At 39.9% G+C, this 19,453-nt stretch overlaps 1 protein-coding gene across 2 annotated transcripts in view; it reads left to right on the top strand.

Moving 5' to 3' along the window:
- The window catches only part of AMPH (amphiphysin), a 193,252-nt gene that overhangs the window by 90,796 nt on the left and 83,003 nt on the right, over window positions 1–19,453 (top strand). For both annotated transcript variants that reach the window (XM_050937702.1, XM_050937701.1), the window contains exons 3-4: window positions 8,072–8,126; window positions 17,285–17,379. In XM_050937702.1, the coding sequence (XP_050793659.1) occupies window positions 8,072–8,126; window positions 17,285–17,379 (150 nt within the window). The remainder of the gene's footprint in view (window positions 1–8,071; window positions 8,127–17,284; window positions 17,380–19,453) is intronic.

Below are 19,453 nucleotides of genomic sequence, written 5' to 3'. Positions count from 1 at the left end.
AAGTGATTCCCAGTGGATACTCTGCAGAAAGCTAGACTCTCCAAAGAATATTTAATCTCCAGTGGGGAATATTTTTCCCTCTTCTCAAAACTGGTGATCAGTGAAAGTCCCCTGTTCAGCTAACAGACATCTGCCCTGGAGCAAGCCTATGGCACAGCTGAGATGCATGCTGACCACTGAGTCCAGTGAGGATGGGAATAAACACTGCAAGTCATCAGGGAAGGAGGAGGAATGCATTCCTGCTCGCCACTGGGAATCATTTTGTCCTAAAATGTATGCATGATCACTATGGGCACACTGATAGGCTATGAAAGCTCAAAAACACGCACCCTGTTTGTGCATTTCACCAGGACTACTAGGTGACCAAGTGTACAATTAAATCCCATATCAGTCTCACTAGTTTCCAACTAGGTGTGATCTCAGGAAAGTGGAGAATCTGTACTTTCATAGGTTTATTTTTTCAGGAGATACTTGTCTACTCTCTAATGAATTCCACAATTCACATGAGACTGTAGTTGGTTGGGTTTGGGTGGGGCTTTTTAGATGTTCACTCCTACAAAATCTAAAATAGAAAGCTTAATCAAATAAAGGTTAATTTAGATTGCATCTTGACACTTCTTGGATGTGTGATTTATATCTGTTATATCTCAGCCTTTTTTTAATGACTGTTAGTTGCTTTCTCTAAGAGAAAACCTTGCTGTGATTTTTTTTTAAGTCAAATTATCATTCAGTGTTTATCAAACATACTGTTGTGTCTTACTTAAGGAACACTTCAAGTATCTGCCCACTGAGACACGAGACTTAATCAATATCTGGGCTTTGACAAATGGAGGGGATGCAGTTCAGCAGATCTATCCTGGTGGATATGGAATGTTTTAACACTGCCCCCCAACATGGCCCAATTACTCTTTAATTTTTTTAAAAAATATTAAAGTAAATGAGCATAAAAAGTACATTTGTTAAGAAGCCCACTAACACACAGCATTTAGATATAGATCATAAATGCATATAGGTACACATATAGGTAGGATATAAGTATAGATACAGAGGCAAAGTATAGTTATAGAAAGTGTAGATCTATATAGCACTGCATGTAGATATAGATTATATTCAGGCACACACTTTAGAGTCTGATCCTGCATTCCTGACATACCCAACATTTTCTTTGACTCCAGTGTAAGATTGAGGTATATAAATAATGCAGGCTCAGACCTCTAGTTATCTCCATTAGAAAACAGGAAAAAGATATAAACGTTAGAGACCAAAAAATACCATGAGTAGAATATCCTGAATGGAACAGTATATGGCAGGCAATAAACATAAGATGTGAAAAAATTGACTTCTGTGGTTGACTTCTATCAGGACAAATCAAGGAAAACCTGTTTCATAATCTAAGAGGTACTAGTGCATTTGTGCCTTTTCTAAATTGTCAAGAAGAGGTGCTTTTTTTTTAAACTTTGGTTAATTAGCCCAGATATTTGTGTTTTAACAAAGGCTCTCTCTGTATCAGCTCATCTCATCCTCTCGATGCCTGAATTTGCCACTTCTTTCATTACACTAATCACAGACTTACACTGTAAAGCACCATACATTTCCCATTCATATATAATAAAGAAATAAGAATCTTATGAGATAATTAATTAGTGGGATATAATGGATAAGGGAAGTGCAAGCAATGTGAATGGCACATGTCTTTAATATTAGATTTTGTGTGTAGGTTTGTTTTACAAAAATCAAGACTGGAAAGTCTGAGGTGATGTTGGGGGTGAGAAGGTAATGCTTAGAGGAAGTGAGCACTACAGTAAGATCATCTTTTACTGGGGGTGTCTTCTCTCCTCATTAAGACAGGGATTACAGAAACATGGTGGAATAACAGTCATGACTGGAATACAGGTATTGACGGCTATGTACTGCTCAAGTGAGAGAGAGAGAAGTATAGGTAGCAAGGCAGTCTTGTATATCAGCAATGTGGATTGTGCTGAAAGGTTGTGATGTGTACGTACTGGAGGGAGGTTACTAGTGGAGTTCCTCCAGGATCGGTCTTGGGATTTATTAAATATTTTTATTAATGACATTGGCAAATGATTAATATTTTTATTAATGACATTGGCAAATGAAGTAGGAGTGCGCTCATGAAATTTGCTGATCATATTAAGTGAATACTGTGTACAATTCTGTTCACCCATGTTTAAGAAAGATGAAGTCAAAGTGGAACAGGTACAAAGAAAATCTACTAGGATTATCAGGGGAATAGAGAGCCTATTTTATGAGAGGAGGCTGAAAGAGTTCACTTTATTTAGCCAAGTAAAATCAAGGCTGAGCGGGGCTGTGACTGATCTCTGTGTATACATCGGGGGGTAAATACCAAGGAGGAAGAAGAGCTATTTAAGCTAAAAAATGATGTTGGCACAAGAGCAAATGGATACAAACTGACCATAAATAAAGGAAGGTTTCCAATAATCAGAAGAGTGAGGTTCTGGAACAGCCTCCTAGTAGGAGTTGTGGGGGCAAACAATTAGTTTTAAGAGAGAGCTTGACAAATTTATGATTGTATGATGGGGTTGCCTGTGGAGAAGGAGGGCTGAGCTCAGCAGCCCTGGAAGGTCTCTTCCAGTTTATATCTTATGTTTCTAAAATCTTATACTCCCCCCCCCGAATATTCTGTTGTGGGTGGTTGGTTGTTGTTGTGAGTTCTGTTGTGGTTTGTTGTTTTTTTTTTTCTTCTTCTGAAGCATCAGAAATGGCCTAACTGAAGATGGGACACTGGAGAGCGTGAGGTGGTACTGAGAATTCTCTCGTTCAGTTGTTCATCTGGCTAGTTCTTGATCACATGCTCAACTGATTGCCATATGTGGGACCAGGAGGGAATATTGCCCTATGTCAGATTGACAGTGACTTTGCCAGGTTTTCTACTTGGTCTCCAGCCTGGGGCACAGGTTGCTTGCCAGGATCATCTGAATATCTCTCACTTAATCATTTGTCTGCCATTGTGGTGCTTGGGCATTGGTGTGCTTGTGGCACACAATAGCTTCATCTCCCAATGCTCTAATTTCAGTTGATGGGTTCAGTGTGCAGATGCTGGGTGGTGTCGATGGTCTGTGATACACGGGAGGTCATACTGGATCATCTGGTGGTCCCTTCTGGCCTTAAACTCTCTGATTCTATCATTCAAACCCTACCTCTTTCAACCTAGACTTCTCACAGTAACATCACCAAAGAAAAATAAAAGAATCCAGTCTCTGCTGGCTGGTGGAAAAGAGACAGAAGAATATATCATTGAGTGCACTTCCTGATTTGGGGAGGCAGTCAGATACCACAGTGATGGGAACCATACACAAGCCTAGATAGATAGAGATAGAAAATGATGTTAAAAACAGGGTTGGTGTACATTTTTGCCATTTGATATGCACATATACCTCCCATTGAGTTACCATGCATACCAATGGGTAGGATTTAGTCCTTTATATTTTTCAAGCTTTCCCTGCTGTTAACAATTCTTTAAATTCATACTTTGATGTCTCTAAAGAATGTCAGTCTTCATCTAAAATGTATGCAAATTGAAGCCCTTGATGACAGCCTAGTTTTTTTTGCTAAGACTAATAACTGCATATTTCAATAAAGCATGTCAGCTGACTGACAAAGGAAATGCCTTAATTTGAACTGTTGTACCAGACATATTTAGTTATAAAATGACAATGTTCTGTTAGGCTTAGATAATTGATTAACCCTTTTGTAATTCTGCCTCACAGTTTAACAAGGAATCTGCACCTGTGGCAATCAGGTGGTAGACAATGCTCTTGACTCTCATTAAGTTCAGATGGTTTATTTCTTTCAGATATCAAATACGTGATACTTTCAGCCTTGCTGCATAAATTGCATTGTAGCTGCGTCTTGTAAATGAAATGATTAAGAAAATCATGTCCCTATCTTTCTTGTTCAAAGAAAGTGTGAAACAATGATGCTTTGTAACAGTTCCGTAAGCTGATACTAAGGAATTTTCCTAAATTCACGAAGCAGTGACATTCACATACTAAATGGGGGGGGGAGACATTTCTAATGTGTCTGATGGCAGAACCTTCCAGTTGCAGCTCCATTTCTAATTTTCTTCCTCCACATCTAGAAAAGTTTCCAGAGTCTTACACCAATTTTGTCACTCATGTGACTGAATTTGCCCCTTAGTGTTTTAATTTGTGATTCAAAATATGCCTACCTACTGTACCATATTTATATTTTTCATTTAAAGGGCTCATTACTGGTTTAAGGGACCATGGAGCCCCATGGCTATGGAGGGTTAGGGGCTCCATAATAGTCAAGGATTTTCCTGGCCTCCCTCAACGTGTTGTCTGTGCTTGACCCCTACCCCAAGGTGATCGTGCCTTTGTTGACCACAGGATATTGCTGATTATAAAATAGGACACCAGGGTTGGTGAATAAAAGAGAAGAAGAGAGTGATGTGTGACCCCAAGACCAAGGATTTGTATACAATAATTGTTCAAAACACCATTGTAAGTTACTGTTTTGGACATCACAGTAGAGTTTTGTGTTGTTTTTTTAGTAAGAGATAGGTCAAATGGTATTATTTTGGATGTTGAGCATCCCATATCACTAGTATGTGCAATCTAATGAGATCGCCTATGAGATTATTCTGAACATATATATTAACTTTGACAATGTGTGGCCTAATGGTAATATTCTGATTGACATCAAATTACTGGATTGTGAGGATTCTGCTATCCTTTTTGAGTTTTTTTTCTTCGTCTGTTTTTATGTATTATAAAACTAATATTCTGTTTGCTGTCATGTTTTTATTGTATACAATGATGGTAAAATAGATATCAGTGTCTGCAAATAAATAAGACATGATTTGTTTTTAAAGTCTCTTTTGGGTGCACTCTTTACAGATGAATACAGCAGCAGACTGGTACATGCCAGTTATTTTCCTTCTGGAAGCTACATCTCAATTAACAAAGTTGATAGACTGATTGTCTTAATGCAAATTCATGCAACAATGATTTCAGAGCTAGCGAATGCTTTAGTGTGATGGCTCAGAAAGGAAGGGGAATCCTTTGCATATATCCATCATAGCACATTCATTACAGCGGTAAATTTAGTGGGTTTTTTTTCTTTTGCTATAGTTGTATTTTTCTTTCACTCGAGTTCATCCTTAAATGCATGGTTTAAATTTCAGTTTCATGTCTGATGTGAGGTGTTGTTGAAGTATTCCAGGGCTTCTAGCACCATAAGCGTAACCTGGAAGAATAGAAAAGAAAACCCTTTAAAATTGAAAGACAAGACTATGGGAACATTCAAAGAACAGAGGGGAAAAATATGAGATGTGGTTAAAATTGAAAAACAAGATGCCAAAGCATTTCTCTCTTGTTCTTATTGCTCACAGTACAGAGGGTGCATGATAGTGGGGACAAGAGAGGAGTGCATTGATTTCACTATGTGAAAAAACAGTTTGTTAGCTGATCAAATATCTTCACCAACAGCTACACTGTAAAATTGACAGGGCAGAGGATTTCTGAAGCAAATTTTCCTTTTTGTCTAGTAAGGCCTAATTCTCCTGTCATTGAAGTCTGTGGGACTTTTGCTACTGATGTTAATGAAAGTTGGAACTGGCTGTGTCTCATAGAATATTTGCTGGTGGAGTTCTTTGTTGCTTAGATACGTCAGTGACTTGAGCCCTAAAATAGCATAGATTGAGAGAGCTGCACCTTTTAAGTTCTGACTGTTCATACAGAAGGATAATGCTAACAGTCGATATGATCAAATATGACCTTTTTTCATATGTCTGTATGTCTAGTGGTCACTGGCAACTCATGACATTTACTGACTGGCCATAAAATATTACATAGTTTTTGTGATGTTATCCTAAAATAGTATGTGGAATTGGAAACTATTTCCTGAATAACTTGTGTCACTACCGCATCTTTTGTTGCATACTTGTTATTCTACTACTGTGGTAGTATATCATATACAATTCTGTCGTTTACCTCTGAACAGTACATAGACATTGTACTTAAAATGGGACCTGGATAGCTCAGAGGATTGGTAACAGGCTATGGAACCTTCCAGTTGTTTCTCACTGAGTAAAATCCATCAAGTTAATGAACGACTGAAAGTCTTTACAATCTAACCGTCTGTTTGCGATACGAGATGGGGGATTTAATCTGGTTCATAGTAGAAGTGTGTCTACATCTAAAATCCCAGTGTTACAATTGGACTAGAACCCATGTTAACTGTCTCAGTAAAGAAATTATGAATGGGAACTGAATTCTCCTCTCACCAGACAGGTTGGTGGTGCGGTGAAATCAGAGGGAGCGCACAGCTCCTCTTTCTCTGCTAAAAGCAGAGGAGAAACTCCTCTCCTCTCCCTGGGTCAGGTAAGTAGAGTGGCCCATAGCTCCTACTCCTCCTTGATACTGGGATGACAACTTCCCCAGCAGTTTCAGTCTACAGGCAGCATAGAAAATTGTGCTTTTGCAGCCACTCATAATGCCCAATTCTGCAGAAAACAAACAACTTTAATTTACATAGCTCACACTCCAACAGTACATTCATTTCAAAAGTACCTTTTTCAGTGAGGATAATTTGTATTAAACCATTTAAATTGTGTATTTATCTAATCTGACAAAATCACAAGAGATACTTATCCCAGCCATTTATGCGCACCTTACCTGAGCACTTTAGGCACCTAAGGGCAGATCCTCAATGGGTGTAAAGCGTCATTGCTCCACTGATTTTAGTGTACACCAGCTGAGATCCACCCCCCGCTCCCCAGAACGTTCAGATAGCTCCCAAAAGTGGCTCCTAACTTTCATAATAAAAACATGATTAAAGCTCAGAACACACAACTGATGCTTCAGTTAGGCAGAGCTCGGACATACATGAGAAAATATGACAGCAAGCTAATATTCTTAAAAGATAGCTTCAAAAGAGCTGTTTAAAGGATATTGGGCAGTAATATACATCAAAGGTGTCCCTCATTCTGCAGAATATGAAAAGTATCCTAAAGAACAGCTTTTTGGATCTGAAGTATGCTTAGGGACACTAAAATATGACAGATTTTCTTTTTTGTAAATACTCCTCTGAAGTGTGAAGCATGAACTGTGTTACAATCACAGCTAAAGTACACCAATCAGTATTCTTACATATGATCTTTGGGATTCTCAAAGGATATTAATAGATAAAGAAAGATTCCCTTGATGTACTTGCAAAGGAAACAGTTAAGATTTCAGAGCAGACTGTAGGATTTTATTGCCAAAGTATTTTTCTTTAGAGTGCTTTATCCTTTTGGAACAATATTAAGTTTCCAGTAACATTTCAGTGGTTATTTAGTGCCATTATGGCAGCAATTTTCTGAAAAATTGCCAATAGTGCAATAAGGATTGAAAAGACCTTTAGAAATAATTTAAAGGGTAAAATGACTTTATTTTTTACAATAGCCAGTAAAAAAAACTTCTAAATTATTTTTGAAATCCCTTTGCCAAACTATTATGAGATTTACAATTGGGGCCAGATCTTCAACTATATAAATTGGCTTAGTTCCATTGACTTCAATAGCAGGTAGATTCTGGATTTTAATTAATTACATGTTCATCATTGTTAGGGAAAAGATAGGATATCATACATGTCGACCAGACCTTGGCTTTGAAATACATGACCCTCTTGCTAATTGGAATTCTTCTCTGTGTGGAGGGCCAGCACAAGGACTATTCCCCCAACTAAAACCTCAAATGATAGTTTAAGTGGTGCATAAGATTTATATGAGCCAACATCTGCGTGTGTGTATCTGTGTGTGTACATATACACACATGCACAAAGAGGGTGTATGTAATGTTTAGAATAAGTCATAATTTGGCATGATCTGATGGATATTTTCTGAAATTGGTTTTTATTGCTAATTTAGCTTTAGAGGCACTTTCAGTTATTTTAAATAACTGTTATATGGATGTATTTTAAAGCACATGAGACACTGGTGGAAAATGCCCATTCTGGAGGTATGTGGATTTTGCTCAGCTACATTCTAGATATACAACCTCTATTTTCATGTCTTTCTTTTTTTCAGGCGGAAGGTTCCAGGCTCCAGAGAGAGCTACGCGGATATTTAGCTGCCATCAAAGGTAACTTTTTATGAGGCTTAATATTTATATTTATTTTTTAACAGTTTTTGTAAAAAGATGCCAAAACAAATTGGCTGTTTTGAAATAATTTTAAATACAGAATGGGGAATCAGAGTATAGTTGTGTGGCTTGCCCAACAGAAAAGGTCAAGTGGGAGAGATGATTTTTCTCATCATGGTGCCTCATTTCTGATTTGGTATCTTGCATTGGCACTGTGATCTAAGCTCTGAGTTTCAAAATGTGTGGCCCCTCTTTACATGCGTGAAGCCTTGCACACACTTTTTGCATGCTATTCCTTATGCAGATAAGTGATATATTTCATGTCCCATTTGAGCACGCAGAACAAGCAAAAACCAGAGCTTGCATTCTGTTGTTCACTTCACAACTGATAGTGTCCAGAAAATATTATGCCCCAATAGAGGCCACTGGTGTTCATGCTACCAGTCGTGAATGCTGCACTTGATCTCTTCAACCATAATGCCTGAAGACATTTCTGCTCAAGCAGTGGATCATTTCCTCTCATTCCTGGTCAGTCTGACTCAGGCTCTAAGTCTTTGCATTGAGGTTTATCACACCTTTCTGACTGTTGGGTCCATAATATATTACCTTTCATCTACCAAAGAAAAAATAATTTCTTCTTTTGGGATCAAACCTGGACCTGAGTTGTTTTCTATGCTCTCCACAGAAGTTCACTGCACATCAGCCAAACATCGGGGATAAAGCCGAGTTGTTTAAATCCTAGTGGACATGTAAATCCAACCCATTGAACACAGTTACTCCCTGCAGATAGGTTTCTCTTTTGTAATTGCCTCTTCTATAAAACCTTTGAAGGTATTTGGGGTCTGATTCTCTGGGGATAGCAAAAGGAGGAGGCTGTTAGAGAGATGATAATGTTTTCCTGATTCTTTATATGGCCCCATCCCCAAGATGCTTTAACATGGACCAGCTAGCAACAGTGCTCAAAGGATTTCTTGTTGCAGTTGCTGCAAGTCATAACAAAGTTTCAGAGGACATGGATATTCTAGGAAATTCTTGTTGATGAGGATCACAATACGGGAGTAAAAAGAATGGCTCAAGTTGTTGTTTACCATTTATTGTTTGTCTAATTGTGCAAGGCATTGTTCAAAAAAGTCATATAACAGGCATGTGATGTTCCTTGGTATCTAGATCAGAACAAACTATTTTACAGTTGGAAGGAATATGAATTCCTTTTTTTTTTTTTTTTGACACTGCCTGGTGCTAGTATTGTGTCATAATTACTCAGACCCCTAGCATTACCAGCCATATATTTAGTGAAAGAATTATGATGTGGCTGCTTGTTAGCCAGATCATTTTTCATCGATGTAGGCTGATTATTTTCACGGTGCTTTGATGTCTGTGCTGGTGACAACAATCCTCCTCTTCATCTCTATTTATTTTTTAATGTTTTGCCCCTTAACAGCCTTTATTTACTTCATTATTTAACGAAGACTACCCTTTGTACCGAATTTACTTTAACTTTATGTGAAAGTTCTTGATTCGCTTTATCAGTAATGCTGGTCTGTTCGAATGTTTCTCATAACGTTGCTTGTTGTCTAAATTTGAAAATCTCTTGAACTCAGTTTATTACTAATATGATGCATGAAATGAGTTTGGGTGGATCATTACCTTCCCAGTGATCATCTCAAGAAAAGTAACATAATCACAACTAGCATCAAATGGCGTCCTTGTTGGGAATCATATTTAGCACAAAATGATCTATTTTGCCAAGGCAGACATATAGCAGCTCTTGTTAAAAATGTTACACAAGGTGCACTGATATTGAATATGTAATGAGGAATTGCTGTAAATGTACTATGCTAAGATTATGCAAACAATAAACCATATTATTTCATGAAGGTAACAACACCCCATATTTACACTGTACTAAATTGTGCCTGGGTTCTGCATGGCCACACAGGCAATAAAGGGGAATAATCCCTTTTCCCCTGGTGTGGCCATATAGCACTTATGTGGAGCCTGTTCTGGGTGTGGGTGGGGAACAGGGACTGTTCACCCAAAAGTGAGCAACTGAGCACAAGGTGTAGTCAGTCAGGAGTAATCCCCTCCCTTCATCTCCCCCTCCTTCCCCCCACCCGATGCACTATTCTCCTCCATCCGCAGAGAACAGGGAGTACCAGAGGAATTGTACTTCAGAGACACCTGTGCCCTGGTACTCCTCCAAGGGCTGTAGTGCTCTGTGTTGCCCTATGCTTGTAGCTGTGCTGAAAGATTTAGATGAGCTCCTAGAAAAAGCATTGGAAGATTGTCCAGTCACATCAGTGATGAGGAAACTGCTGAACATTCTTCAACCTAATGTCAAAATTTGCATTAGTTGAAACTGCAACATTCCAGCCCACACAAGTACGAGTTGAGGGTGTTCACTGCAAAGCAAATAATAGATCAGTGTATAGTTCTTGAGCTGGTCAGTGCCTTCACTGTAAAATGATAATATTATCTTGTAACGCTGACATTTGAGGCATATATGGAAATTCTGCTACTTTTTCACAATTGCACTTACTGAATAGTACAACAACTGTTCTTGAATTTTTAGACAGGCCCTGCCTTGAAGAACTTCATTTTATGTATTTTACTGTGCTGACACATTGTTGGAGTTCAACAAATAAATAATAACAACAACAAACAATTATGCTATCTTTTAGTATAGGGACTTATACAAAGGAGATGAGTCAGCACTTTCTAACCATATTAACAGAGAGAATGTATACAGTGACTTAGTATATTTGGAGAAGGGACTGTCTTTTTGTTCTGTGTTTGCACAGTGCCTAGCACAGTGGGATTTTGGTCCATAACTGAGGTTCCTAGGTACTACAGTAGTAACAATAAATAATTAATAATTAGTCATATTTAGACGTGTTTCTGCAGTCCAGAAATACTGTTAGTTGATGTGGTAGGCAGAAACAGAAATTTGAAATTCTGAGCAGAATTACATAGCCTGCATCAATTGCTGCTCTTTAATTATGGATACATTTTTGATAAGACGGCTGATACCTTTATCAGAACAGATTACACTGGTAGCTATTTTCAAAGATATAAGTACAGCAGAACAGCATCTGAGTCTGAGGAGGTGGACAAACTGAAACACTTAAGCTCTAATTAAAAGGATTTTCTCCCTTATATGGCAGAAAGCTGCCATGGTATGAACTTAATTTTACTCAATGACATTAGAATCATAGGATTCTAGAAGTTAAATGTGGAAAAGCCGTAGCAGATCACTGCATGCTTCAAACAATATGTAGTTAAATGACCCTTCTTTGACCATTTTTTGTTCATTCATTTTAATGTAAAGAAAAAGATCATTTCTGAATTTTAATAATGCACATTCCTAAAAGAAAAGAGTTTCTACAGCATTCATGCTCCTCCTTGAGCTCTGTGGTGCTTCCTAAATCTCTTGGCTTTAGCCTATCCAGGCCCTTCTTATCCCTCTATGGATCTTGCTCTTTTCTGGTGACCATTGGAAGGAATAAGGTAATTGTGTTAAATAACTGTAGAATATTTGATTTTATGAGATGCTAGTAAGAGAATGCTACACCTCATCTGCAGTTCTGTATCATTGTGACTACATTTCGCTGCATCTATTCAACCTATATTAGTACTACCATAGAGTAGAGGATTAAGGGAGTGGATAAAATTTCCCTGATTATTATAGTTTTCATCTGATGGCTGGGGTCCTTCCTTCCCTCAAACCTCTCTAGTATCACGTGCCTTCAGGGCTCTCTGGGATTTTTATCTCTGAGCTCTTCAAAAGCCAGAGAGATGTTGTAGTTGGCTCTAATCAATGTTGCATTTAACGGTCCTGAATTTTAAATAAATCCTAAATCAACCTCCCTTTTGCACCCCTAAGTTATTTGCAAGGTACGCAAAGGCATGTAGACGTTTACCTGCAGTTATTTGTGGATGCAAAGTGATGGGGTCAAGCCCTGTCTTTCTTTGATCATTTGATATGACATGGAAATCACAGCTGGTCTTCAGAAGAGCTGTAGGAAAGCTCTCACATTCTGTGGCTGACAGATGAGCTCCTATCATACATCAGCATAAATTACTTCAGGTTAGTCGTTTCATTTCTTAGAATTTGTCTTTTGGATAAGATTTACTAAAGAACCCTGTTAATTCCTCTGAGAACCTCACTTGGAAAAGACCCCTCCCCACTCGAGTAATAAAACACTAGGAGCCAGGACAGATTGCTCAGCTCAAGCTACAGGTACAGAAATTTCTCATAGATTGAGCAGGGCTCTCCATTTGGAACACAAGGAGGTCAGCCCCAGAATGTGTAGATCACAAGGGAGCAACTGGAGTTCAGGGCCCAACACATAGCAACCGTTTTCCTCTGAACCCTGTCCATGGCTGTCTGCTGGCTTTGGGCTCCCTGGCAGCCTGGTTTCATGGATGCTGTGCCATTATGATACCCTGCTGCCTCTGGAAACACCCATCCGTGGGAGCATCACATCTTGGAAGGTCTCCGCTTCTTCATGCTTTATAGTGTTTAAAGCAAATTACTTCTAGAGTAGGTAGGGGCAGACTTGTTCCCTCCCATGCCTGCCCTGCTGCCTTCAGGCTTGTCCTTCTGCATGTGTGGATCCCTAATCTTCCTAAGAGCCCTTGCAAGACCCAGGAAAGGTGGCTCTTCTACATGGAAAGAGGGAGTAGATTTCAACCATGCGAGGCTCTCAGAGGAAAGATATATAACCCTCAATAGCTGGGTTATTTTACTAAGTAACTAAATTATTTAATCATTTCTAGTGATTAAATAGTAAGTGATCCAATTACCAAGAACAAGCAATACCAATTCAAACAATTGATATTAAATATGAATTGTCAACCGCTCATCATTGGTACAAATTATTTTACCATTCCTCAGAACTTAAATAGCTTTTTAAAAGTAATTTATCTTTCTCAGTGACAGCAGTTAAGAGAGAGAGCGAGAGAGACAGCTCACAGCCTAGGAATGTCACTAATCCTCTTAATTTCAGTATTGAATAACACATAAGAGTTATCAGTATATGACAAATATTGATTGTAAATACAAATCAATAATCCCTAGACATTGTGAGTTCATGCTAAGCCAGTTGTGTGCACATATACAAATGGGAAGCCATATGCTGAAAGCCTGGCTGTAGATCATTGTACATATATACACACACACATGAAGAATATAGCAATGAATATAGCATAAAAACTAAAGTCAGGAGGCAAGAATCACAGTCACAAGGCCAAATTTAGTACTGTGGTGCAACTAGGTATAATTCCCATTATCTTAGGCTACATCTGAATTTGGTCTATGGGGTCTACAGCAATATGGGGAAAGAACAGATTATTGGACATTGATAAAATATTATATTTGCACTTTTCTGGTGTATTTTTGATACAGGCCAAGCATGATAAAGAGTCCTTTACATTTTTTTTAAACAGAAGTATAACTAGGATCTGCAACATTTAAATAATATTTGTCCTTTCTGCTACTGCATTAGTGGAAAAAAATGACTTGCTTGGAAAAAATATTAGAATGTCTGATCAGTTTTGCAGTTGTGTGTGTATTAATCCACGATACTCGTAGGTTATGTTCTCACTTATTTATCTATTTAGTCATTTTAATAATTGATGCCCTGCATAATATCTACATGTTCAGGATTGGTTGGTTTGTTTTCATTTTGTTTTGTTTTTTCAGGTTTTACAAATAATGAATGTTGAATTTTGTTATTGGTATTTGTTGTTGTTGTTTTCTATTTCCTCTTGTGCATCTATTTATACATATATTGTTTTATGTGCTTTTTATTTTTATATAAAATATAATGTTTAAAAGAAAGTATTTGTCAATAGAGATGATCTTATACCCAGCACTGATTTTTGTTTGTACAGTATCATATCTGTGGCTCAGTTGAATGTGAACTGCAGCTAAATATAAAGATCAGGGCTTTGTTGGTGTGTGTACTGCAGGAACATATTTTGTGGGCGTAGTACGCAGTGTGCTCAAGGGCACAAGGGCAGAAGAATGATGTTTCAGAGCGGATCAAAGTGTGAGTAAGGATGTGTGACCCTCCCTGACATATGCATTTTTATTGAGTGAATGGTCAGAACACAGTATTCCTAAAAGCAACAATGCTGTTTTGTTTCTTTTTTTTATTGGCTGAATTAATTTATGCCAGTAGAAAGAGGATTTGATATAGGGCTCTACTAAAATATTTGAAAATCCTCTTCATTTTGTCTGGTAGATTTTAAATCACGTTTTAAAAAAATCAGTAATACCTTTAAGGTCCAGTGATGCATCATTCCTAGCAAGGATCGGGTAGCCATATCAAGAGAGAAGAGTGAATTCCAGCAGAGGGAGGGAAATCCTCCTTAAGCCCTTACCATCAATTTGAACACTCTGGGCTAGATTGTGGCATTAAATAACAGTCCTGCACTGGGAGTGATGCACCAAGCCCAGTCGAAGCATTGTGAAGCATTGTACACAGTGTCTCCTATTGCTCTGGATGCAGCGAACGTGCCACTCTGCATTCAGCCAGCTCCACCAGCCTGCCACGGGGGTGGGATGAGGCTTGGCCCTGCTCTCTCCCCTTTCTTGCTCTCCTACCCTCTTCCACACAAACCTCTGTTAGCATTCAGAGCCCTGAGGCGCTCCAGCATTCCTTGGTCCCAGCCTGCTCATATAGCGGCAAGACACCCATGGATTTAATGGTGCAAGATTGAATGCAAAAGCTCCCATAGAAAATCATTTTTGTAAACAGAAAAGTACTTTGTCATTTTACTTTTAGTGTCCCATGTGTTTTTTAAACGGTGGGCAATGAGTGGGAGGGTCACTGAGCAGATCACAAAATACCTTCCTTGGAGTATTCTAACAGGAGTTTCAGGCTATTCCAGATTTAGGGGGTAACGTCTGTATTTCTTTCCAGGGAATATCGAAATTTCACTGCTACTCTGATATCCAGTCAATTAAGGGTTAATTCTAAAGCTTACACTAGAGCTATTTCCAAGGCAGAGCAGATGTTCTGTAGCAAACAAAGATTCTGGCTGGCAATTTTTTTGTAATTAAAAAGCTGAATTTTTTTCAAGCATTCCGTTTTGTTGTCATTGGAATTCAGCTCATTTCAGCAGGTTTTATGTAAAAGTTTAAATAAAGTTTGTGTGTAATTATAATGTTGGCCTGACCCTTAAGGGCATCTCAAGAAGGGTCAGTTCACTTCTGCAGATAGAGCCAGGATTTCATCCACCATTAAAATCAACAGCAACACTCCCATCTACTTCAGTCAGACCAGTTGATCTGGGTTTGATTCTCCTCTCCCAGGTTTAGACTGATGTTACCTTTGCTCGCTTCAGTGAAGGTTGCTTCTTACTTACATCAGTGTAAGTGAGAAGAAATCAGACATTTTGTATATTACAGAGTGATTAAAATGGTCTAGCTAGTCTACTATCTTCTCACCAGTAGTGGCCAATGGTTCAAAGGAGGGTATAAGAATCTCATTGTTACAACCTGGCACAGTACCCCTCTGTATGACCACCAGTCTGTTGCGAGTGGGCTCCTTCACTGAGTCCCATGTGCTTTCAAGCCAACTGGGTCTGGACAGAATTATAGTCACTGTTTCTAGCTTTGGGTTTGTTACACACATTTCCAGGCTCAGACCCTTTGTCTGATCCCTTCCTGGGGACATGGGACTGCAATGCAGCTACCCTAAACCCTGAAACCTGTGCCCAAGCTCCCAACTACCAGTCATGTACACAAGCTCCCACAGAGCTCTGCTGAGGCTGTGGTCTCTCTGAGCTACTTGTTTAACCCCGCATGGGACAATGTGGCAAGAAAGCAAGGAACACAGGTTTAGCAAAGGAATTTCTTAACCGAAGTCACTTTACTCTTCAAAGCACTCAAGACTTACAGATTTTTAAAATGACAAAAGGTCTTGGAATGTCACCTTCCCCAGTCTGATCTCACCCCTGATGCGAGTCGGTGTTTCAGGCTGGGTAGAGTCTCTCCTGCACATCCTGCTTAGGTGTTACAGTGGCTGGCCTCTTGCACAGAGCAGCATGCTCTCTTGAACAGTGTCTCTGCCTGCTTGCCATGTGCTACCCTGGCATGCTTCAGCCCCATCCCCCATTCATGCTAGCACCACCTGCATAGAAATATGTTGTTCCATGAGGGTGAGCCAGGGGCTGAGAGCATTCAAAGTTGACAGCTACAGATTACCATTTTGTTTGCTTCTCAGTGACAGTCCTTCAGCAAGTTTTCAAGTGATTTTCCTGGGCAGAGCCACTATCTGAATGGGCAAAGCTTCTATCTGAATGTAATTCAATACGCTGCCTTGGAACAGTTTAGACACATGTTCAGCACATAATACAAAATGGAGTTCATAATTTTATACAAAGATACCCTACTCTGTCACACTCATAATAGACTACAAAGGACATTTCTTGTTAATTCCAGGTAGTTAGTGGCTGGTTTATGCCCTGAACATGAATGTTTATTTTTTGTTGAAAGCTACATTCTTACCACACCAACAAGCATTATATATAGGGCCCTACCAATTTCATGGCCATGAAAAACAAGTCACAGACCATGAAATAAGCCATTCCCCATGAAATCTGATCTCCCCTGTGCTGCTGGGAACACCCCAGCTGAGGGCTCCTAGCTGCGAGTCCCAGCCACTCTCAGCCGGAAGATCACCTTCAGGTGCCTTCACATACTGCAGGAAGCTCTGGGGCTGAGCAGCAGCCCCAGAGGTTCTGCAGTCAGAGGAGGCTTGCGGAAGTGGGTCCTGTCTCCCCCTTGCTTCTGGGAGAGCCCCAGCTGAGGGCTCCTAGCTGTGAGTCCTGGCCAGGCTAGGAGGGATAGGACTTGTCCTTTCCATGACTGGCCACTCTCAGGTGGGGGGAGATCAGTCTGACCTCTGGTTACCTTTTGGGTTGGGACCCTCACGGTTACAACATCATGAAATTTTAGATGTTAACATCTGAAAATGTGAAATAGATGAATTAAAAAACCCTCTGGCCATGAAATTGATCAAAATGGACCATGAATTGTGTAGGGTCCTATTTATAGAGAAGGGGAGAAAGGTGGAAATAAATAAAGATTTGACCCACTATTCCCTGTGTTGCGTAGAATAATATATTGTTTTTCTACAAAATCCTAGGCATGCAAGAGGCCTCTAAGAAGCTTACAGAGTCTCTTCATGAAGTATATGAGCCCGAATGGTATGGCCGGGAAGATGTGAAAATGGTTGGAGAGGTAAGAGGTGTGAATGTGAAGAAACATGGTTGAGAATAGATTTGTCTGAACCAAAGAATGGAAATACTAACTTTAAGTCACTGAGTTCCTCATTTACTGTTCTAATGTATTTGTGCAGAATGTAATTGTAGGGCTCCTAGAGAGCATCTCATAGTAATCAGAAAACACTCCATGAACCATATTTACATCTTAATGCAGCAAAATAATTATTTTTATTTTTAAAACTTGGTTGACGTTCAAAAAATAATGGCTTTATTCTTGTCTGTCTAACGCTCATTTAAAACCCAGGTAATTCTGTTAACTTCATTAATCTGGAATTACTCCAGATTTACCTCAGTGTACTGGAAGTGAGAGCAGACTGAGGCTCAATAACAGTTATTTGACCAGCTACTGCGAGGCATCTTATATGCATGTTTATAAGATTTTGAATGTTCATGATCATCCTGTAGTATTTCAGATAATGGTAGGACTAATTATAAGAGAAAGAATACCTGATTGCGTACTGACTTTTCTCTAGCCAGAATCTGTTCTTGTTTACAGTGGTGCAAATCTGAAGAGTTACTCCAGATTTACAACAATGTGAGAGTAGAATATGACCCTTTTACCTTTGGACCAGGCTTTGTGGTGATGGTGGTTTTACTGAATTTCTTTTGTTAGGGTGTAATAAATATTAGAGGCCAAATTAGGAAGCAAGTGTAAGCAAGTTTAAATCCCATGGAAGTCTATGGGCAAATTTACTGATGAAAAGAGGGTGTAAGTTGGTCAGAAAACTGATGTAAATTATAATTGAAATTAATTTGTACTGATCTGGTATTAAGTGTGGGAGCTGTACAGGGGCGGCTCCAGGCCCCAGCACGCCAAGCGCGTGCTTGGGGTGGCAAGCTGTGGGGGGCGCTCTGCTGGCGCCGCAAGTGCGGCAGGCAGGCTGCCTTCCACGGCTTGGTGGACCTCCCGCAGACATGCCTGTGCAGGGTCCGCTGGTCCTGCAGCTTCGGTGGACCTCCTGCCGAAGCCATGGGACCAGCGGACCCTCTGCAGGCAAACCACCGGAGGCAGCCTGCCTGCCGTGCTTGGGGTGGCAAAATCCCTAGAGCCGCCCCTGGAGTTGTAGCAGGAAAAACAAATACAAACTCTCCTGTTAATTGCTTTTCCTGCTATTCTCCCACCTTGCTCCCTGCCAATGGAATATGTTACATTTCTGTAAACACATACAATGCCAAATCAGTGTAAGTTATACTAATTCACCGCTTATATCCACTTAAATTTATTGTCTGAACAACTTACATCTGACATACAGCTTATATTACCATTTACATCATTGCTAATTTTGGACTTGGGGACAGAATCTTATCTCATAAACACTATTATAAATCCAAAGTATTACCACTGATTCCAGAAGAGTTACTCTGGATTCACCAGTGTGATGGATCTGCTAAGCAGGAGACTACAACTCACATCAGTCCCCCATCCCACTGCATTTCCATTTCCCCTGGCCAGGTAAGGGAAAGATCCTGAACTAAAAGCTGTCTGGGCTCTGCTGGGAGGCAGTAGCCACATGGCAAGAAGGGAGCTGCAGAGAAGCTGAATTCAGAGCAGATTCCTCAAGAACTGTATACAGAAATGCATGTGGAACAGGTTGTGGCTGCTAATATTGCAGCCAGGTGCAGGTTAGTGTGGTATGCATAGGAGAACAGCAGCAGCTGGGCAGGAAGCCAGTGCAGAAGTGTGGCAAACTGGGAATGTTCTTAATGTTTTCTCTGAATACTGTGTTGGTGCCTCAGTGTCTCCTATGCAGTTCTTAAGTATCTAGGTGGTAGAATAAGGGTGTGTGATTGCTACAGAGCAAAGGGCCAGTGCACCTAAATGCCTGGCGCACTGTCTCCTAGCTGCTGATGGCCTAGGCCTCTTCTCTGCAAAGGTGCCAAATGAAGGTGTTGGAGACAAAGAGGTCAGGTGACCTCCTGGCCCGGGAAAGGAACTGAGCAGAGGAGGACTGGCTGGAGGAGTTTTCAGTCTGGAGCTGGCTGGGGACGAGGAATGAAGTGCAGACGTGGGGGTCTGGCTCACTGCCCCC

Source organism: Gopherus flavomarginatus, chromosome 2, assembly GCF_025201925.1.
Source record: "Gopherus flavomarginatus isolate rGopFla2 chromosome 2, rGopFla2.mat.asm, whole genome shotgun sequence".
Classification (NCBI taxonomy): Eukaryota; Metazoa; Chordata; order Testudines; family Testudinidae; genus Gopherus; species Gopherus flavomarginatus.
This window is presented reverse-complemented; position numbering and strand designations above follow the sequence as displayed.